Source organism: Alligator mississippiensis, chromosome 10 (genome assembly GCF_030867095.1).
Source record: "Alligator mississippiensis isolate rAllMis1 chromosome 10, rAllMis1, whole genome shotgun sequence".
NCBI lineage: Eukaryota > Metazoa > Chordata > Crocodylia > Alligatoridae > Alligator > Alligator mississippiensis.
Window position 1 is genome coordinate 62,874,678 of NC_081833.1, and position 22,805 is coordinate 62,897,482.

General features: G+C 46.5%; 2 protein-coding genes across 3 annotated transcripts in view; both read right to left on the reverse strand.

Moving 5' to 3' along the window:
- Positions 1-213: 213 nt before the first annotated feature.
- LOC102565681 (uncharacterized) lies at positions 214-6,499 on the reverse strand. The gene is made up of 2 exons (XM_006269829.4): positions 6,106-6,499; positions 214-2,510 (listed from the first exon to the last, which is right to left on the reverse strand). The coding sequence occupies exons 1-2, from the start codon at positions 6,424-6,426 to the stop codon at positions 1,038-1,040; spliced, it is 1,794 nt and encodes a 597-aa protein (XP_006269891.2). The 5' UTR covers positions 6,427-6,499; the 3' UTR covers positions 214-1,037.
- Positions 6,500-13,983: 7,484 nt separating this feature from the next.
- Positions 13,984-22,805, reverse strand: part of BEAN1 (brain expressed associated with NEDD4 1) — a 119,958-nt gene continuing 111,136 nt past the window's right edge. For both annotated transcript variants that reach the window (XM_014595617.3, XM_059713885.1), the window contains one exon: positions 13,984-19,461. In XM_014595617.3, coding sequence (XP_014451103.2) covers positions 19,113-19,461 — 349 coding nt within the window. In that variant the 3' untranslated portion in view covers positions 13,984-19,112. The remainder of the gene's footprint in view (positions 19,462-22,805) is intronic.

Consider the following 22,805-nt stretch of genomic DNA (forward strand, 5'->3'; position numbering starts at 1 on the left):
GATGAACGCTAGCCGTGATGCTCCCTTATGTGCTGTTGGTTGTGGTCCTCCTGGGCTCAGGTGAACTGCAGCTGACAAGACCTAGGTAAAGTCCCAATCCAGCCATCAGATCCCTCTCCCTGGACAAAGCCCCCCTGATTTCAGTGGGATCCTGAGAAGACAAAGTTCTAAGTAAGGGAATCAAATTTCAGAATTGGTCCACAGACACCCAACTGTTTTTGATTGTTTTATTTTGTTAAGGTGCTACCAAAGGCAAATGTTATTGTAGAATTACAATAAGTATACAGAGAAGACCACAAAGATTCTCCTAATGCAAAAATACATCTGAAAAAGTCTTAAGAGTTTTTGTTCTACCAGTAGTGGTTTCCATGTTTTGTTTTTCTGGGGTTTTTGTTTTTATTTTTTAATCTACACAAACTTCCTAAACTTAATCTTTCAGGTGAGAATGGCAGGAGAAATATTAGCTGAATGGAAAACATCTCAGGAATATAATGAACAACTGAAAACACTTCAGCCATGACTCCGCCAGGACACAGTGGAAGCTATAAACAGAAAACTTCCTCTTCAAAGCTTTGTTTCTCTTATTCCACACCTATTTTGGACCCTATTTTTTTGCTGATGTAAATCCACTGCATTGCTGCAAGGACACTTTTTTTTGTTTCAAAGAGCTACAAAGTGGCAGTGTGCGCGTTTTAAAAAAAATACTGTTGTAAGGCAGGTGCAGCATCTCCAGAGGATGCTTAACTTCTGACCTTACATCAAATACATTTGTGAATATAGCCATGCTTTATATCCACATAATTTAAAGACTGTTCAGGACTTGGACCCTAAGCTCGTGTTGCCACGGTGGGGGGGGAAGCAGGGGGAAGTGAAAGCCAATGCTTAATGGTCCTTTCTTCACTACTATAGGGCGCACACTATTGATATAACAGACTTAACTATATTTGCTCAAAGAGAAGCAAGACAGTAATTGGAAAGACAGGTATGTTGCAGAGCAAGAGAGAAGAGCACTGGTAGACTTGTGTGCATTGTATGCCTTACTGGTCATCATTGTTGATAATCACATAGTCCTCAGGGTTGGTTTCATTTATTTTTGCAGTGCAATTCTCACAGTTCACTACAGTGTCACATGAAAAGGATTCAAGAGAGCCTCCTTCAGGTGCTAAGAGGTTCCTTCTGCCATGCGCAGTGGGGTTGCTACCTCCTGGAAGTTGAGCATCAATACTTTGAGGTGGGATGTAAGTGAGGTGTGGCGGTTCTCTAATGTGTCTGATGCCCTCTGGAGCTGAATGTGTACCGGGCGCATCCATTAAGAGTCTCTTGTTCTCAGAGCAAATGATGGGATACTCGGTGGCCGCAGGTGTATGACAAAGTTGTCTTGATGAGGACGGGTCAACCTGGGCAGTCTGGGCATTCGTTGCATATGTGCATTTCATTTTGGTACTACTGCATTCTCTTATGTCCTTATCATTTTTACTTGTGTATGTTATAGACTCTGGTTGTGCAGTTTCCTCCATGGGATACATCAACCCTTCCTCTCTGGCTTCCTTGATCTTTTGTTTGCTAAAGGATGAAGGCACTTCGCAGGCAGCTATCTCTTCCCTGGATAAACTGTGTTCTGTACCAAGAGAATTGCTATATACCAGGGACTTGAGCTCCTTGGGTTGATCTGCAGGATCAGGGTGCATGCAGCCCATGGCATCCTTAATTTCTGCTTCAATTGCTTCTTCTGGGATCTCTTGGACCTTATAAATATCAGTGTCATGAAATATTGCAAAGGCTCGTGGTCCGCTTGCTCCTGGTGAGAGAGGAGTGGGACTGACTTTGCCTGTTGTCGACTGTGCTGCGATCGCCAAAACACGTTCTTCGCTCTGACTGTCTCGTGGCTTTTCAAAAGCTGTCAGAGGAAGATTCTCATTGAAAATAGGCTTGTGTCTTATGACAATGTCACTGTATTTCTTCAAGAAGTCCTCGCTGTCTGAATGCTCTCGATGAGAGCGTACGGAGCCCTTGCCTTGCCTTTGGCATCCCTGAAGTGTGTGAGTGGATGGAGGGGATGCTAACCAATTGAATTCCTCTTTGATCTTACTATTTCCAGCACTTTCAAAGGATATCTCCTTGTTTGTTGAAGACTTTTCCTGAGTGGCAAGGCATGAAGGTGTCTCGCTATTTTCTTTTTTTCTTTGGTTTTCAGAGTTCTCGCTCTCGGGGGATTGACTCGCTCTGTCCTCATTATCTTCCTGACACCAATGCATCTGTGCCCTCTTCTGTAAGATGTCCCCGAGATCGCTGTGTTTTTCTTCGTTTGTCATTTCGAGGATCATTTCGCACTCGAGTCTTGCAAGGAATATTTCAAATGCAGTCTGCTTTGTCTCTTCCTCATTTATCTTTCCCGCAAGCGAAAACTCTGTTGCTGTTGTTGCAATGTAGCCAATTTTCTCCAGCAGCGTTTTCACAACATCCTCTGGGAGCACGGATTGAATGCAGTAGACAAAATTACCTGTGAATGTCTGAAAAAACACATGGTGAAAAACAGCTGGACTGTGTGGTGAATCATAAAGGGGAAGGTCCCTTTCAGCCACTTCCAAATTACTTTACTTTAAATTTTTTAAACACTATTTCCCCACATTTGCATTGCCAAGTATTAAATTTTGAGTTGAGGCATGTCCTACAAACAACACTGGCAACCTCTAGAGAAATACCGCTCAAGAAACTGGTTTCAAGGGCGCTCCTTAAACCAGCCAAGGCCCTAGCCTATTGCCTCACTAACTGGAAAGCAGTAAAGGGACATCTTTTTGGTCAGCTTAGACTAGTTTTCTCTTACTGTACTTCCTTAAAAAAAAAAAAAAAGGGATATTTAAATTAAAAAAAAATAAATCTTGAAATAAATTGCTGAAGTCTGGGCTTTTCCTGAGGGAATAGACCAGAGTGACTCAGCCTGTTAGTCATACTGTTTAATCTGTGATAGCATTACATCACTTTCTTGCTTCACAGTTTAGTGTATCTTCCTCCCGCTGCCCTTCACTTCCTTGGAGTTAAGTTGCCATCTCTGAAAGGATTTCCTTACATCAACGCAGCGAACGCTCTCCTAGAGGATGCGAACGCGTGTTTTGTGTGTAGGCTGCATGCACAGCAGCATGAGTCACAGAAAATGATGTCCTTGTTATGCTGCGGCCCAGGAAATAATGTTCAGTTTTCTGAGCTTCACGAGGCAATATGCTTCTAATCTTGAAAGGAAAAGGAGCTTTTTAGCCTGAATCCCTAGCACATTAAGGACGATGTTGACCCGAACTCTTTAAGGGTTAGCTTTTCAGTAACAAGATGACTACTAGTTAAGGCAAAATAGGAAAGAGGTTGATTTAAGACTCAAATGGTTTGGCCTCAGCGTCTGGGGGTCTGACTAAGGGGTCTTTTTCTTTTTTTTAAGAGTATGGGTGCTTAGCACTTTCTGAGGAGACCAAGCTGGGCTCCTTTAAAATGGCAACTGCCAGAATTACTTGTCACTTGAAAAATTATTGGTCTAAGGCAGGGGGTCCCAGCCTTTTTATGCTGAGGACCGGCAAACTGCAGACTGGAAGTGACCGTGGACCAGCAAACTGCGGACCAGCAGCCAACCGGATAAAAAGACTCCCCGTAGCCTACCAGGTACCCGTATAAAAAAGGGTTGGCTGCTGGCTCACAGTATGCCAGTCACTTCTGGACTTCCGGCCCGGCAGCCAACCCTCCTGCGGACCGGCAGCAAACCCTTCACAGCCCGGGGATTGGGAACCACTGGTCTGAGGCTTTAAACGTAAATGCTGTTGACAGTTGCTTTTACGAGCTGCTGTCCAGTTGTTGTCCCCCAATCTTAGCCTGTAAGCTCTTTGGGGCGGGGGATGATTTCTTGTTCTGTCCTTCTTTGGACTTGCTGTATCACTTTTCTCAGTTCTTTAGGCTCTGTATTCCTGCAAGCCTCTTCCTTGCTAATACCCTATTTCCCTCAGGCTGGCAGTTACCTTTCCCTTTGGCAGTGCTCAGCCCTCCCTTATCTCCTGCCTTTGACATTTTTAAATGTGTATATATATATATATGCCTGGAGAACAGTATGGATGTATGAGCAGCAGGTTATCTTTTTCCTAAAATGATCAATGTAATGAATTCAGAATCCAGGGCCTGAAGGGGCGCTTTAATTCCAAGTATCTTTATGCCATATACCACAGCAGCCTGGATGGACTCCTGAAACTCCTGTGTTGCATGAACAGAGATGATTTTCCCCCACCCCGGTAAGAGCAGTGGAGCTGGTTTACAGGCCTTGCTGTGCTTCCCCTGTCTACTCTTTGCTTCTCCCTGCAAGGGGGCATGGAGTAGAAGTTAGTGATACCAGCACCAGGTCAAGGCAATCCAGAACCCTTCTTGTAATTGTGACAGCATGTCTGCTGCGCCGTGGCGAGGGTCCCCCAGGCGCTGTGCTGGTGAGGCTGCCAGAGCAGCAGGTCTGAGGTTTAGCACTGCATAGGGGCAGTCTTTTCCAAAGATTAGAGATGGGGCAGCTATGATGGATGAGCTGAGCTAGTACCAATTCTTCTCAATACTTGCACAGAAAAGGCAGAGAGCAGCAGCATCACTGGGGAACTCCAGTGGGAGCCACTATCTTCCCTAGGGAGGTGGGAGTCCAACCTGATTTGCTGATTGCTGGCTTGGCCAAGCATACTTCAAGTTTCCCCTCTCCCTCAGTAAAGGTGTCTGTAATTTTAAATCCCTGGACTCACTACTAGGGATCCTCAAGATCAGCCAGGCAATGGATTTAGTTTCCAGCTCTGCATGGGGGTCTAAGATGGTGGTTTCTCAGGGGAAGCTGAACCTGAACCGGAACCTGGCTTCTCTGGGTGCAGGCAGCCCGGGCTGAAGGATTATACTGGTGCGGCAGGTTGCTGCGCGAGTTGCTTCACTAGCATATGGCATGTTACTGAAGCTGGGCTCCTAAAATCTGAGCTTGCTGCTGTGGGCACTGCTGCTAATTATGCAGTGGAAGCAAAGGCAGAAATCAGCTCTGAAGCAGCCACAAATTTTTATAAGTGAGAGTAATTAACTGGACGAGCATTGCCATGAATTCTCCATCACTGGGAAATTTAAAATCCTGACTGGATTAGTTGTTTTTTGGTGTTTTTTGTTTTTTAAGGACATGTCCTACCCTCAGTGGGACCTAATTCAGGCACTCCTGCATAGGGGAGACAGACCACAATGGTTTCCTGCTTGATTCTAGCTAGGTTGGTGCATACTGCCTATCCCCTTGGCTCACGTGATATGAATGTGTGTCTGGCTTGATGCTTTCTTATCCTTAGACGAAGGATGCTGTGGTAATACAAAGTGCTGTTCTTGCTTTGCCTTTAGTTGTATTTTGTACACACTTCCAAAAATGAAGCACCATTCACAGCTTGGGCAATGCAAAGTCATATGGCAGCTTCAGGACCACATACTTTTAAATTGATGACTTTATAAAATTACCTGATCCCTTGAGAACTTAGTATGCATTAAAACAAATCAAGGAGAGCTGGGAGGTTATTTCAGTATTTTTGCTGTGGAGCATTACTGCAGTGCGGCTATAACATCTGAAAGGAACCAACAGTCCGTTCCCTACGATCAAACTAATGGGACTGGCTGTAGCTTTTGCTCTCCCTCCCTTATTAGCTCATGAACAGCATAAAATGTGCTTGCCCCTTATCACTAACCGGTCAACCTAAATTAAGTTTTCCAGACACACCCAAGTGAATTAGGAGCTCCAGCTCCATGTTCAAAAGTGACTTGGATGCTTTGTGCAAGTCTCATTTAAAGTCTCACAGGTCAGATTTGCAAAGGTTCGAGGTGCCTGAAGGTGCAGCTAGGGCTCTTCTGTGAGCCAGGTGTCGTATCGGTTCCTTTGGGAGTTTGGTGCTTTTGCAGATCCCACCTTTGTCTGCCCATTGAAATGGAGGGGAATATTACCATTGGACTTCAGAATTTGGCTCTGGCTCAAAATCATTAGGCTGCAGCACTTCGAATGAAGCATTATGCTAACAATTCATTCCCCCCTCCCACCCCAGCTTGCTTAATTCAATGCTACAGCCCTGGTGCCACTCAGTAGCCTACCTTCAGCGACTTGATTTCTTTTCTCCACGGGAAGAGGAACAGGTTGACGCAGAGCAGCTCCAGGAACTCGAAAGCTTTGATCAGGTTTCTGAGAGTGTTGCCTCCCTGCTCCTTTTTCATCTTGAAGCAATTCTCTGCTATGCCATAGAAGTTAAACCTGCTAAAAGACTCGCCACCCTCCAGGAAGTGTCTGGCTTTTGTTTTGATCGTTGTCTCATTGCAAGCCACAAGTTTTCCTTCCAGCCACTTGGTGCCATAGTATGCGAGATAGTCCATCAGAAGGTCCTGCCTGGCTGGCGCTGGCCCCTTCAGCTCCTTCATGGTTTTAGGAGCCTCTCCCTACCTAGTCCTGCTCCTTCAATGTCAAGCCCTGGGATGGATTATTTCTAAACGAGGAAGTGGCTCAGGCTCGTCTCTGACCTGTCATTGGCCTGCTGCAGACCCTGCAGGGAAGGCAGTGGTCGCCCTCTGTGTCAATCAGGGATCAAGTTGCACGGACTCTTGTGCAACCAGGAAGTCCAAGTCGCCGGCCTCAAAGCAAAAGCGAAACCTGCTTTCAGGCTCTCTCCCATTCGTGATCACACACCCTGCTCCGACTGCTGCAGCTGGGGCAGTGCCAGGGCAGCACTTTGGATTATTGCTGCCCTATGCTGAAAGCCGTAGTTACGCCCGAAAAAAAATAATAGGACAGTTCCTACTGCATGGAAAAAGAGTCTAATGGCCTGTAACCTTATGGGAGAGGGTCTGCTAGAGGCTGGGGATGGGGAACCCTTTTTAAATTGGGAAGAGATAACACTACTTGTTCAAAACCCACTTGCTGTGGTCATGTCATAGACTCGCTGAAATCCACTGCACTTTTGGTGCCAGGCTTGGGCTCAGCCCCATGTTTAATGCAGCTATGAACAGAGGGGTCCCGCAGCCTTTGCAAAGGCAGAAACCTGGCTGACTTTTATTTGAAGCAGAGCAGGGACCAGAGCCAAGTGGCCTGAACAATGCTTGAGCAGTGCAGGAAACCCGGAGGTCTGCACAGGGAGGGTAGAGAGAGAGCTCTGCTTGCCCCTCTTCACTTTGCTTCCCATCTTTTATGGTGCGGCCTGTCAGAGTCCAGTGAAATCTGTGAATTGTGCTAAATACCTTGTCACAAGGACACGGGAAGGGAAAGGAAAGGAACGTCGCAGCAGAGTCTGCTACATTGGAGATCTTGCTTCACTTTTCACTCTTACTCTGACCATGAGACCAGAGTACCCTGCTGCTCTGACCTGCCTGTCCTTGCAACCCGTGCCATGACCCTCGGTAGGTGTTGCTAATCGTCCAGGTGCAGGGCCCCACGCTGGGAGCCACTGGGCCTGCCCCTGACAATGAACACATTTAAACGAGACCGTGTGATCTTCATGCCGGGCTGGATCTCCGTTCTCACAGGTTCTCTGGGCTTTGGCAGCAGGGCAGAAACTCTGCACTAGCTTATGAAACATTTTAAAAACTGGGTGTTGCTATTGCCTGAAATAAGGAAATGGCTACTGCAGCATCTTCCTTCTGCTGTTTGTTTGGATGCTGTTTGTTTTACTCTGCCTCTCTATCTCCAGGATGAGAGTGCAGGCAGTGGTTGAATTAGGGGTCTCTTTCCTGCTACCCCCTTTGTGGGAAGATGCCTAATCTAGCTTTTGGGTGGATGTTCGAGCCAACACCTGGAGTTTTATAGGATAAAACAGCTGTCTGAATTCTGGTATGCTTGCAGTTGGAATCGGGATCTGCCCCAATTTGGTTCCCCAGCTACCGTCTGTTTGCCTTCTGGGGGTCTAGCAGGACTTTGCGGGCCAAATATTGAACTAGTGCAATTGGACACTGCTCCACTGATATCCTGGGAATTGCATTCACTGATAACCAGGTTTGGGGCCCCTTAGTGGGCCTATTTCCTACTAGAGGTGATTCTGGTTTCTGCAAAGATACTGTTTCCAAAGGACTGTTTTCCTGTTCTGTCTCTTTGCAAATGCTGTCTCCCTTGATTGGATTCTTGTGCAAATCCTAGGCTCAAAAACACGATCCTTTGTTGCTCCCCACACGCACAAAGATATCTCTGTCCCATTGCGACAATGGCTTGGCCCCTGATTTCCTATGTTGGGGGCCTTTTCATGAACACGTGCTTTCTGAAGGTCCCAGAGGTGAAATGTCATCAGAAATGATTTACTTAGCAGTTGTGCTGGGTAATGGCTATATAGATACCATTGATCTTGCTGTAGGAAAAACATACCATATGGTAGGCCAGGGGTGGGCAAAATGCAGCCTGCAAGCCAGATGCCATTCTTTCTGGCTTGCAGGGTCCCTAAAAATTTTAGAAAATTAATATTCATCTGTCTTGGGCTGCCTGTCATGCAGCCCTCGATGGCTTGCCAAAACTCAGTAAGTGGCCCTCTGCCCAAAATAATTGCCCGCCCCCATGTTAGGCGGTGGCAGTTGTGACACTTCTTTGTCTCTTCCCCTAGTGTTGTACACACATACGAAGGTCATGTATGGCACTGCTGTGAGTGGTGTGCCTATGTGCAACTCTGCTGCACTGCTCCGTAAGCAGGCTACTATTGATCCCAATGAAGGATCAGTGTGTGTGTATGTGTGTGGAGTGGGGGGGGGCACTCCCCATCCCTCACCTTCCCTTGTAGGGGACCAGAAGAGGTCCAGGTTTTCTGTTTGCTGCAGGGAAACACAGATTTACTCTCTTTAAGGAGAAAAATGTGGGAAACAGTGGATTTCCTTTTTCAGGTTTGCAAAGTTCTGGCCTGCAAGGGGCTGGGGGGAGTGGGAGGAGGGCGATCAAGCAGGGGGCACCATGTGCATGCATGTGTGTACACATGCATGTGGCAGCCAGGCAGCCTAGAGAGCAGCTCCCGCAGCTCTTCACGGGTAAGCTGGGGTGGGGGGGGAGTGAGGTCTCTGTAGTGAGTGAGCTGGGGTGGTGTGTGGTGCCTGGGGCTTGGGGTCTGGGTGCAGGGCAGGAATGCGCAGCCAAAGGGCCCGGGCCAGGAGTAAGACGAAGCCACGAGTGGCTCGTCCAGGGGATAGCAGGGGGGCTGATTCCCCGCCTCTGTGCACACTCATGGGGAGGAATGGGAGGTATGTGCCCCCAGATTTGTGTGCAGGGTGGATGTAGGCTGGCCACTGGAAGTTTGGGGCTCCCTGCCCCACTGCCCTTCTCCTGGAGGGCTTCCTCAGCCCAGTGGGTGGGACCTGGCATGGCAGGGAAGGGATGGGGTGGCTCGGTGCTGCTGCCAGGAGCCTCATGCTGCCATGACAAGGTGCCCCCTGCCCACCCAGCAGCAACGGTGGTGGTGACAGAGTTGTGCTGCCCGTTGCTGCAGGGTGGGCAGGGGGCACCTAGCCATGGCAATGCGCAGGGCTCCTGGTAGTGGCACTGACCCTCTCTGCCCTGCTCTGTCCTGCTGGGCTGGGTTTTGCCTGCTGGGCCACGGAGGCCCTGGGGACAGGGCAGCACATTGGGGAGCCCCAAGTCTGCAGATGCCAGCCCACATGCACCTACCCCGCCACCAGTCTTTGCTCCAGCCATGAAGGGAGTTCTGAGCTCTGCTCTGGCTGCAGCAGCCACTACATCTCACAGGTAGCAGCTGGGGCTCAGGTGCTGCTGCTGGGGGGGAGGCAGAGGGTTGTGAACCTGGGTCCCTGGTCCCATAGACCTGGCAGCTGGGGACCCCCTCTGGCAGGGCTGGAGGGGCCAGGTGGCTGTGGGTGGGTAGTCAGGGGCACCAGCAGGGCCCAGGGGGCTGTGGGTGGGGAGTGAGGGGTAATTGCATGGCTGGGCAGTGATGTATCAGGGCTGCTCAGCACCACAAAGCAGTGGGGGGGACAGTCACAGCTGGACCCATATCCTGGTGAGTGAAGGGGGCAGGGAGAGCTCTGATTTTCCATGATAAAACCCCCAAAATGAAATGCCGAAACTTGTATTTAAAATTTATTTTATAGAGATTGGCGCACTGATAGGCTTCCAAATTGCTTTAAAATTGTAAATATATCAATAAAACATTGTGTTCAATTGATATGTCTGTCTGTCTGTCGACGTTTCATTTTAATCGTGGAAAAACGCGGAGTTTAGGTTTTCTAATCGGAGAATGTGTGATATTTTTATTAGAGAATTTGCAATTTTTAAACAGAAAACCAGGATCCATGGTGACCAGTGATGAGGTGTTAGGAACTGGTTGCAAGAGCTGATGTAGCCTAGAAAGAATAAGTTTGGCAGAAAGATTGAGGCCAGGAATGAGGATGAGAGAGAGAGAAAAAGCAAGAGAGACGACCCATATACCACACCCAGGGAGCTGTGCCTGTTGGGGCAGGATTGGTGCATGTTCACAGGGCAGCATGAAGAATCTTGCTCTGCTCCAGCTCCAAGGAGTCAGGTTGGCTCTGCAATAAAGCCAAGCTGCGTGGGTTTGTATGCACATAAGGTGCTGCCAGTAATATAAGTCACTGTTTTCTCAGCGATGCACCGATACATCGGTCCAATATCGGATCAGCAACAATATAAAGAAAATTGACTGTGTCAGACATTGGCCTGATGTGGCCAATGATGTGGCTGATAAATGGCTCGTGCATGTGCACAGTCGCAGCGCAGCATGTAGGCAACGAGGAGCACAGCCCGGTAGCTTGGAGAGCTGTGTCTAGCTGGTAAGTCTGTTGTGGTGGAACGGGAGTGGGGAGGGGAGGGAAAGGGCCTGGGAGGGTGCAGATCGAGGCCCCCATGGTGAGGGAGGGAGTGGGGCAGGTGCTGCCCATCTGGGGTGGAGTGGGGTGTGGGATGGAGTCATGAGTGGCTTGTCTGGGGGTGCCAGGGGAGGGTAGCTCCTGCCACTGTGCACACCCCGGGAGGGCATGGGTGCGGGGAGGTATGGGGGGGAGGTGTGTGCCCCCTGGATCTGCACAGGGCAGGGTGGGCTGCCACTGCAGGCTAAGGCTGGGGAGGTGTGGGGGTCTTCCCGGCAGGGGCTGGGCCAGGCTGCACTCGGGGTGGGCAGCAGTGGTGCTGGAAGGGAGATTTGAGGGGGTTACAGTAGAGTTTGGGGTGGCTGCAGCCTCCAAAGCCCAGCACCACCACTGCCCACCCTGAGCACAGCCCAGCCCAGCCCCCGCCAGGAAGGGCCTGGCACCTCCCTGGTCCCAGCCTGCAGCTGCAGCCTGCCCTGCCCCACGTAGATCCGGGGGGCACACTCCCCCAGTGTGCTCCCGGGGTGCACACAGTGGTGGGAGATGCCCCCTCTGTGGCCCCCAGATGAGCCGTGGCTCCATCCTGTGCTGGACCCTGCCCCACCTGGGCAGCACCTACCCCAGCTCCACTCCCTCCCTCACCGCAGGGGCCTCGATCTGCCTCCCCACAACACCTCTTTCTTTCCCCCTCTCCTTCTACCACAACAGACTTACCAGCCAGACGCTGCTCTTCAAGCTGCAGGGCTGTGTATCGGAAATTGGATCAGTATTGGCCAATATGCCTCCTTAAAAATTGGCCATCGGTATCGGCCCCAACAATCTATCGGTGCACCCCTAGTTCTTCTACAATGTTTTCTAGCATAGACTCTAAAATATCTGGCAAAAAATAATTTCGACTCCTGCCTTTGTAAGATTTGTCCTAAAGTCTTAACAATCTTGTTTTGTAGGAACATATGAGACCCCTGTAAAATACATTGGGACACACTTGGTAAGGATTCAGTTACTACCAACAACCCATGGGCTTGTGTCAGTCTCCAAACTGGACGGTTCCCCATCAGAAGCCTTCTTTTTTAAACAAAAGCAGTTCCACAGGCCGATGTTCACTTTCTTGATGTTCAGCCTGTGCATTGCTCGTTGCTTGATTTCTTATCTAGTTTTTGTGAAACAGAAATAAATTGGGCTTTAGCCTCTTGCCAAAATAAAATCCTGTTAGGAGGAAAACTGACCCAGTGCCTTTATTCCTACAGTGACCATCACAACTTTGTTCTTTGTTGGCAGTAACACCTGCAAAAATGACCTTTCTGCCGTGAAGCAGCAGTGAGAACCCACCTGAAAATATCAGTAAGCCCGACTACTTTCCAGAAACTGTTCCCCAAAGTTCCTGTCACTACGACAATGATTATTGTATTTTTTTTTCTTCAAACATCACAACAAAGCAAAAACCTGGTCATTATTTCCCAGAAGGGTGAGAACAGTGTTTCAGACACAACAACGGATTTAATTCAGCTCTTGCTTATTTAAGCAAAATGTGCAATGGACTGTAAGTGGTGTTGTGCCCAACCATGTTGGAGCTGAACTGAGCCATCAGCCAGAGGGCCTGATTCTGTACTACCTTTGAAGAACACACGTTGGATGATTTTATGCTGGCAGAGGCTATTGAAATCCATTTATGCGGTAGTCAGACTAGTATAAAGCAATGGAATTAAATCCTAAAAATGGGCTGTGAACAAATTGACTTGATCATCCCAGGCACCCACTGGTATTCCTTACACGTGTTCAGTATTCGGCGTAATGTGCTTTTCCATCACTCCAGGCACTTGTCTCTCTCCGGTGAGGTGGAGATACTTACTTAGAAGTGTACCTGTCCGAAGTTGGGGCTGTGCTGAAGAAGCTGACTTATACAGCAGTAAGACTACCATTAGATATATTGGAAAACTAGCTAATGCTCCAAAATGCCTTCAAAAGCCACAGAGCCACGTTCCATCACTCTGTCTGCATTGTGTCCTTGCCCTCCTCTTCTTAGGAAATGGTTAGCTCTTCAGGGGCAGAGACTTTGTGCCTTACGGGAAAGTTGAGGGAAGAGAAGAGGTGCTGCTAGCCCTGTCGCTGGTCATGAATCGGGGCCCGTGGCTACTGTTCTGCTCAGGACAAAAGAACAGACTTCCCCAAGCGCACAGCTGCTCACAACATCTGTTAGGTCAGACAGCAAGAGGCACGTCGGGAGGGGGTTTGTACAATGTGCGTAACACAGGAGCCACATTTTCATTTCTTATAGGACCAGATGTGTGCTTTGGGCTGGGTCCAGTTCTGTCTACTGTGGAAAGGCTCTAACAAAAACCAGCTAGACTGAGATCAGGTCCTGGAAGAAGCTGTTTCATTGACTCCAAGCTGACAGGCACAGCAGCAAGACCTACCAGCCACTCCTGTAGGTGAAAAGGCTTGGGTCTGGGGACCAGTGCATGCAGGAGTCAGGCCCTTGGTGAGGATTTGACCAGTTGTGTTGCGATTACAGCGAGTGCTTGTTTTGGGCGGTAGCACAACTCTCCGCTGACTTCAGCACTGGCAAGAGGACTCGGAGTGAATCCCTCATTGGCTCTTCCAAGGCTCTAGGGTGAGGTTATTTGCTACTGGCCTATTTGAGAAGCACATTTCTTCTCAGTGTTTCTTGGTGCTGGGGATGATGAATAGATTCAATTTTTTTTATTTTCCTTTTCCTGCCCCCGGTTACAGCCAATGGAGCCTGCCTCTTCCCTGTGCTCTAAGCCATGACTTCAGCACCCCATAGAGAGGGTCAGATTGCACTTTTTGCCCCTTACCCTGTACTGAGGGTGTGTAAAGTGAAATATTTTTATGCCCAGGATTTGTCAAGTCCACAAATTGTCAGCACAGACAATAAAAAGCAAAGGGGTTCCAGGATATACATGTGTATATTCTTTACTAAAAGTTCTGTCTTCAAAGGTTAGGATATTTAAAAAAAATCCCCAATCAGAGATGAATACAAAGGCTTGCAATGTGAACAACAAGAAACAGTGTCCCCAAACCTTTTTCTTCCTTATGCTGTTCCAATAAGCAAAAGGGCCATGTCCTGCTCTCCTCCAGCCCGCAGGACACTGTGCAAAGTTGTGTGAGGATTTCAGGCAAAGCCTGGCAGCCGGATAGAGTCAACTATCAGGGTTTTACTTTAGTAAGAGTTAGGTTACACCTTTATTGAAAGAAACGAGAAAAAAATTTGTATCATGTAAAGTTATCATGTAAAAAAAATTACAGTAAGCGCATTACGCTGGTAATGGCAGTAGAATCTATTGCAGAAATGCTACAGTTGCATTCAAACTTCTGTTTACAGACTTTTCTGGCCAAAATAGCATTTGAGTTGTTTCCATCTGGATTTACCATATACTCTAACACTAGTAATGTTTAGCTTTCATATGTTATGTCAATAAGAAGATGCACAAGTTACCAAAAATCACTCCTGCAAATCATTTTGCTGGGATACTATTGCAAAGTTATTTAGAACATTTATTACACATTCATACTTCTAATTTGGAGGCAATTTTTTAAAGTAGCCAAGTTTAAACAATTATTAACCGAAGCAATTTTTTTGTCACAACAAATATTTCTTTAAAGTAACTGTATGGCAAGATGACCTACCATGCACACTGTGCTATGTTACTTACAGAAATACTACAGTAAATGAGAAACAGCGCCCAATAAGGCCCAAATCAGGCGAAGTATGCGCTGTGCTTCTGTGCTCCATATGAACACAGACACTGATGTTCTTGTTGGCTTCCGTATCCCTCACTGGCAAAGAAGCTGGACATATTTTTGAGAGATTAGGCTCTCGGAGTGAAGTCTACATAGTCTGAGGAATAGAGGAATTTATTTTATAAAACAATACGCCACAAGGGGGAGCAGACAGCTATTTGTAGACAATCTGCTATCTGTAATCCAGATTAGCACACCAAGGATATTTTAACTCTAGTGGTTGACAAGAGATTTCTATAGTTTGAGCACTGGGGACATTTCTATTACCAGTCAAAATACAGCTCTGCCATTTTTACTAGTAACCCGCTTAAAATGAGATTGCTGAAAAATCTTAGCCCTTTTCTACAAATGGAAAATGAATGGAGGGAAATGAAATGCATGAAAGCGACACTGGCAGGTTAAAAATCATATACTTTAAAAACTATTAGCTGTGTGTTACCTATCATGTGCGAAATGTCCTTGGCTTCGGCTAGCTAGGGAAAAAGCATGCTGCAGGAACACCATTTCACAGCTAAAACATGGAAATAATTTTTTTTAGAACTATATTTTAAGTTCTGTTACCAATGGGTCAGTTTTTGCCACCTTCATCTGGGGTAAGTGGGTTCATTCACTGGGTCTGATTCTAGCAGTACCTTAGGTAGAATCTCCTTTTGCCATTAGTCCTACTGCCAGCAGGCCTACTTGGCAAGCAAGCTCGTAGTCAGTGGGGGCGTCTACATGAGACTCTAAATGCACAGTAGGCTAATTCTGTTGCTCATTTGTGCAGCAGGCAAAAACCGTGCTCATGTGCCATAGAATTAGTCTTTTGGGCATTAGCGTCACAGAGAAGTGTGCGCTGGCGCTATTGCACGGTAGTGCCAATTTATGATGTATGAAGTTCATACCTGTTGTTACAGGCACTAAACTTAATGTGCTGTAATTTCGGCACATTAATAAACATGTAGACAAGCCCAGTATAAATAAAGGTGGAAGACCCTAGTTCAGGGGCGGGCAATTATTTTGGGCAGAGGGCTGCAGACTGAGTTTTGGCAAGCCTTCGAGGGCTGCATGACAGGCAGCCAGGGGCAGATAAATATTAATTTTCTAAATTTTTTAGGGGACCCTCAGGCCAGATAGAATGACCTGGTGGGCTGCATCCAGCCCCTGGGCTGCATTTTGCCCACCCCGCTCTAGTTCATGCAGTTTGCAGGGTTTTTTTTGTTAGCATTAGATCCATAAACTAGTTCATTTCACTTTGGTTTTTACTTGGTTCTATAAGTTTCTCTCTCTGTTCCCAATACAATAGCATGGTGGATTTTATTGGCCTGTTGGGAAATATTTATATCCGAAAAAGAAACCTATTTTCATACTTACTTTATAAATAAAAGTACCTTATGTTTTAATTTAGGGTTTGTTGTTTGTTTGTTTTTGCAAAGTGCCAGTGCCCATTAGCAGTTTCAGCTAGGATTGTTAATTTACATCTCTTTTTGGGTGTGACATATTGTGAAGGCCAAAAAATCCTGTTGAACCACAAATGAGTTCTCTATATCAGTGGGCAAACTATATACTAGCCTTATTTATCTAATGGCATGCCTCTATGAGGCTCTAGCTAAAAACCCGACACTTCATACACATGATTCAGTCAGTAATGCTATAATTTACAGAGCAGAAATAGCTATGAAATTACTGTCTTCCTTTCATATTAATTAAAACTGTATCAGTTTTTGGAATGTTGTATGCTGATTCTAATTGAAAATTGTACATCATGTCCAGGAAGTTTAACTGGGATTCTCATGCTTTGGATGATATTTTCCGTCATTTTAATGTACTACTGGTTTTAATTAGTACTTATTTGTCCTTCCAACAGGATATTCAGCTGAGAGTCTTTTTTGCCAATACAAAAATTGAATGGAATTATTTGCAAGAGATTTAAAGAAAATGGGCCAGGTACACTGGCTTCAAGGGAGCCGCAATGACTTACACCATTTGAAGATCTGGATCTGTAGCTAGGCAGAGTTTATATACCCACCAAGCCATAATAAATTGAACCTTCATATTTACAGAGTTTTCCTGTGCTGTCATTAGTAGAATATATCCATATTTTCCGGATGGGGGTACAAGAACTAAGTGCAGATGCTAGATTTATGGAGAGCTACATTGCAGTGAAAAGGATCAGAACTGAATAAAATAATTTTGCACAAGGTATGTAAGATCTGTAATGTCATTATGCATGCCAAGTCCTGATACACTTCACACTTTGGCAGTCACTAGAGGAAAAGGTTATGATCCTTTAAACCCACTACTGGCTTATAACTGAGAAAGAGACAAGTTAATTCCTGGAGATACGGTTTTGCACCAAGAGAATTGGGATGAAAATACCTTTTGGGCTAAGTACAGACGATCAGAAAGCCCGAGGCAGAATCGATTCAATCTAGGCAGCTTCCTCTACACTGTGTAGGTTGAACCGGTAATGAACTGAACTGATATTCAGTTTTCAATTGGGAAAGGCAGGGGAGGCCTGTACTCACTGAGGCCAGTATGCAGGGGGCACTGGAGCATGTCTCCCAGCTTGCTGGCCATTGCCAGCCTGGCCAAGCATCCCCAACCTCCTGCTTTCCCCCCCACAGGGAGTTAAAACGAGGCTCCTGTCCTAGTGGTGGCCCACCTTGGGGGATCCTTCCCCTTGGAGCTTCCCCCAGCCCAGGCAGCCCTGGGGAGCTAGGGCATCACCCCCTTCCCCTTCCCAGGTGCTGATTGCTTCAGCTCCTGCCCCAGGATGGAGGGGAAAGGAGTCCTCCAGGCCAGGTATCTGCCCATGCAACCCAGCATAGGTACCCTGGGGAGCCCCCACCTCAGGGTCCTTCCCCCCACCCCAGCCCCCAAGCTGGGGGCAGCCCCAGGGTGCTATGGGAATTATTCCCCTCCCAAACCCCAGAGCTGCTTGCCTTAGCTGCTGTGAGTCTCAGGGGTAGCTCAGGGCACCCTCAGGGAGCAGAGGGAAATTCTTCCACTCCCCTGCAACTAGTTTTGCCGTAGACTCGGACTCGCAAAACAAGCAGCAGAAGACCAGGAGAATTTCCGTCTGCTCCCTGGGGCTACCCAAGACTTTCAGGGGCTAAGGCAAGCAGTTGAGGAGGAGAAGAATTACCCTCAGCTCCCTGGGGCTGCTCCAGGCCTGGGGACCCTGGGCTGGGGTTGGGGGAAGCCCCCCAAGGCAGGAGCTCCCTGGTGCCCCCTTGCTGGGTTGCATGGGCAGGCACCTGGCTGGGAGGACTTCTCCATCCCTCCTGTAGCAGCTGCTGAAGCAATCAGCAGCTGGGAAGGGGGAGGTTGGAGGGCTACCGAGGGTTGAAAAGCCTCCACCACAGGGCTTTCCCTCCCCACCATGTGCTGTGTAGACCCTGGCTAGGGGATCTGCCCTCCGGTTACTATGGGTCAACAGAATCAGGCAGGAAGCAGGCTAAGGAGCAGACGGGCAAGGCAGTCTCTGCTCCCCTGGAGCAGACAACATAACCCAGGGCTGCAAAGCATCCTGGGACGCTGGGGGACTGTATGTTAACTTGAACAAGGAAGGGGTCTGGGACAGGAATTGCATAAACCGGGTTGACCCAAGTCAGTTAAGTCTGATACTACTTCAGCCAGGTTTATCTTAAACTGGTTTTGGCCATTTTGAAAGCAGTTTGTGTGCACTGAACTTCTGTTCTGCTATAGGTTTAAACCAGTTTCTGATCACCAAAACCAGTCTGTGTGCAAATTCTGTCCCTAGCCTTAGGATTTCAAAATACTTCATGCCACGGTTAGTTCTAGTCATCATGCTGTGATAGCAACCCCATGGGTATCAACCCCAGGCAGAGCTTCTAGAAAGATGGAGGATGCTTAGTATTTCCAGGGATATGCTGCTATTTCTAGAAAGCCTGCTTTTACTGTTGTTGAAGGGGAAAGGGCACTCTTTGGAAAGGCATAAATAACATGGGTGAGACCACCATATAGACAGCAAAATACCCTTTCCTTCCTTCTGTTCACAGTATGGTGCTAACAACCACGTTCTCCAGGCACTGTTCAATGTCTATTTGAAATATATTTAATTGAAAAATGCTTTTAAAGTTCTAGTTTTTATATCTTATTACTAAGACATTTGGTGAAATGTACTGACGCCTACAACAACAACACAAAGCTCTTTCTCCTTTTGCTCTACAACATGCAAAGTACCATAAAATCAACACATAGGCTCGACTGGATAACATGTATCTACAGTAACAGTGGCTGACTTCATTGTGTTCTCAGATGCTGTGAAAGGGTAGGATTCACTGCACGTCGCTGTTGTTTTTATGCTGCAGTTGTTTCTGTGTAACAAGTCGGGAACAACTGAAAGCTCAGAGATGAAAGTTTACTGAAACTTTCAAAATTTGCTGTAAAAATTTTTTAAAAAAATCCCATTGCATCCCCACATAAGATATAAAATAGGTAAAACTTTTACAGATTTTATTCTTCCACTGAAACCTCTTTTTCCACCTCAATTGGTCATACTCCCCCTGAAGTATGATGGGAAGAGCCACTTTCATTTACATGATTTGGTTGAGAAAGGTCTGGTAGTCAGGTGAAGAATTTTTCAGTACATCCATTGGCACCAATGGGATGGGGACGTTCTGTTCACATACGACAGTCTCGTAGGGAGGGGCAGCCTCCAGGGTGAGAGATGACAAAGAAATGGATGAGATGGGCTGCTGCAAGTCCGGCAGTCTGACTGGGTAGTTAGCAGCCTGTCCTGTAGTCCCAGAAGTTGCTTCCTCTTCCAAGCTAATGTTTATAGAGAAGTCGTTCCTTCGACAAGGATCTCTCAGAGAGTAAGGTGGTGGATCATCTGTAGGAATGTATATTTGTGTTGCTCCTGGTCCCACACACTCGTCATAGCTGAAAGAAAACACATTCTGTATTATGCTTGCAGGAAAGTTGTTAAAGAGGTTCATGTTCGGGTAAAAGGCAGCAATGGGGTTATTTGGTATTTGTACCTCACCTCTCCTTGCCACTTGAGAAACTCAGAGCACAAACATTTAAGTACAGGTCTTCAAATATCTCAAGTTAAGCATTAATGAGTCAATGAGATGTTTCAGCCCCAGGCCTTTCCCACAGGAGGAGGTCATCTAGCATGCAGCAGGCCCAAGGAGCCCTACAAGGCTCCCTGCTGGGAAGAAAGTTATTGCAGGCCTAAATAGGGGACAATTGCTGCTTATTATTTTCCAGTGGTGTCCATTTTGGTAATCGCAGTCCGTATGCATAGTAAAAGTCTGTCCCTGCCCTAAACAGTTTGTAATCTAAGTAATAGTAAACAGTTGTCTAAATAGCCAAGGTACAGCATGCGTGAAAAAAGGACATATGATATTACCCTCATTTTACAGACAAAGAACTGAAGAGAGCAAGCCCATAGCGGAGCCAGGACTCAACCCCAACCTCCTGGGTCACAGTCCAATGTCTTCACCACGACGAGCTCTTTCCTCCCTCTACTATCCAACTGGGCTATCTCATTTCTTCTGGCCTTTATCTAAGGGAGCCAGGGCTCTACCCATTCCCCACGAATCCTCATCTTGTTGCCCATGTTTGTTGCGGGGGGAGGAGAGCAGTAGGCAGGGGGTCCTGCTCTCCCAGCTGTGCTTGGGTCTGTGCTGCATGGAGCTCCGCTCCAACTATAATGTCTCCTGCACCAACTTCATCCTCTGCTTGTTGGCTCCTGCTCTATGTGCACCGACCACATTACATTTGGCAAGGAGGTCTGACGGTGGTCCTGACTCCATGCCCTGAGTCATTCTTAGGCTCTAGGACTCGCTTACTAGCACCCATTCACACTTAAAACTGTTTCATTCTCAGGGCCTGCACTGAAGGCAGGAGAAATGAGCTTTGTGGGAATGGCCCAGGCATGCCATGGGGCAGTGCAGACCAATCCACGTTCCCTTACACGACTATTTTAAGGTTGGTCACCCTAATACAAAAATGCTGAGGTTTCCTGTCCCAACCCCATTCTGCCTAGCAGAGCTGCTGACCAGCTTTGCTGAAGCCAGACAAATTAAGACAGTTTCTTCAACCATATGAGTTTTTGTGTGATGTCCCAAGCCATTTCCCAAAATCTTGTCTACTTAGGAAGGGCTTGATTATACCACGCAATTCCCTAGCGAAGAACATCTCAGTGAGACTGTGCTAGGCTCAGCATCATGCTCGGTGCAAGCAAGGGCACTAGAATTGGTCCCGTAGGTGAAAGGTGAAGTGAGAAAGCACAGCCTGCATTGCTAATACTGGTTAGCCAAACCCAGTGGATGTTTCTATTCTCCTCTTCATAAAGTTTATTTTATCCCAAGGTTTCCTCCCCATTAGAAAATATATTTTAACCTGTGTCTTAAAATCTTGAACTGAGCTCTTGAATATTTAAAAAAAATGAAACTTGACAGATTAAAGCTGAGTTCTTTTTATACAGCACTTGGAGAAAAAAACCCACAGACCACTCCCCATTAATCTCACTGAAGCATCAAAAACATATTTAATCTTTCTTTGCAATAAAATCTGGCCCTGAGTTCATCAAGGACCTGATCTGGCAAAGCACTGAGCACATACAGCTCTCCATGAAGGCAGTGGGAATGGAGGATGCTCAGATCCCTGCAGGACTGGGTACTGTGAAATATGCACTTAGATTATTTTTAAAGGACTAGGCTCTGAACCATTGAAGTCAGTAGAAATCTTTCCCTGATTTCAATGGACTCGATCAGGCTGATGAAGAGTACCTAATCCAGATAAGAGATGCTCAAAAATGTTTCTAAAATCAAAATCTATGAAAAAAAAAACTAGGCCAGGATCTAAACAGCTTTAAAATGTCACAGCTCCATTGATTTCAGTGTGGTTTCACTCATTTATACCAGCTGAGGATCTGTCTCATCATCTCCAACAGTGTATCTCAACTCCAGTAGTTGCAAAAGTCAGCTGGAGACAATAATTAGGATTATGCTCTCATGCTACAAAATCCCTGGTAGCAGTCCTCTGCAGAAGTCAGAGCAAATGGTTTGAGTTTGTAGATAGTGCTTGTACAAGCTGTCTGGTGTTTGGGTTATTTCAGACCAGCAGAGCAATGAGGTGAGTGAGTGTAAGACTTGTTCTCTGTGAGCTGCCTGTTGGCTTCTGTAGAGATGGTTTTTGCTAGAATGGCTTGCTGCCGCACTGCTCCTAGTATTGGATAAGAAGTAGCCTTCAAAATCGGTCAGTTATGGCCACATAGGTAAAAATCAATGCTTTAAATACCAGTCTGAAACCATGAGCCAGTCAATGGTATTATTCAAGGACCAGTATCCAGTTCTGTAGTAAGACACTCAGTTAGCAAGAAGGTTTCCTTAAATTTTAAAAGATTACGCTACAACTCCAGCTAAAACGAACAGCAGTGGTCTGCTCCCATGATGATGACAGCAGGAGGTACATCCATCCCCTGTTTTCTGATCATCTGTGGTTCTTTTTCTAGGATTAAAAATCCTCTCTTTAATATCTAGGATGAATCTAATATCTAAAAGCCTGACTGGGATAAGCAGCCTCTTGTGGAGCAGACTGAATAGACTTTTAAACAGCAAAACAAAAGAAAGAAAGAAATGGCCCTAAGCAGTACTGGCTTTTTGTGTGTTTCTCAAAAGACATTTTTCTTAAGTTGTTCTCCACTACTCTTTTGCCTCATGCATGAGGGGAGAAGAAAAAACCCAAACCACACCAGTACATGTTTAATCACCTCATGCTTTTCAGTGATCAGGGTTGCATTTAAAAGATCTAGTAGGGAACATATGCCAGGTTTTCAATTAAATATTTTTTTGGCACTCTCAAAACTGAATCGGCAGATTATCATTCTTAAGCAGTCAACTATAAATAATTCAAATAGTGTATTTTTACTTTAGAAGTCAGAATGGCGTTTCTGTAATGAAACGCAAGTGAAATATCTTGATATTAAGGCTGAATGTTGCTTTGAAGCATGCATGGTGTTCAGCTTGGATCCTACTTTTGCTAACAAAGCACAATAGAGTCTGAAGACTGCAATTATTATTGATGCTACATGGTTCAGTGAGGATGCCAAGAAGTGGGTTTGCCAAACATTTTCCATTATTATGTAATAAGGAAAAAAAAAATGTACTCATTCAATGAACACTATCTATCCTGTGCTCTGAACGAGGGTTCAAATGCTGTGGGGAAAATATAGCATGTGATTACATAATCAAAGACTCATGCATAAGGGTTGGAGG

Bases quoted from the DNA above. Each gene is read 5' to 3' on its own strand.
- LOC102565681 (XM_006269829.4), bottom strand. From the start codon at position 6,426: ATGAAGGAGCTGAAGGGGCCAGCGCCAGCCAGGCAGGACCTTCTGATG. The intron at 2,511-6,105 runs GTAGGCTACTGA...GTGTTTTTTCAG, and splicing joins AAGAAATCAAGTCGCTGAAG to ACATTCACAGGTAATTTTGT.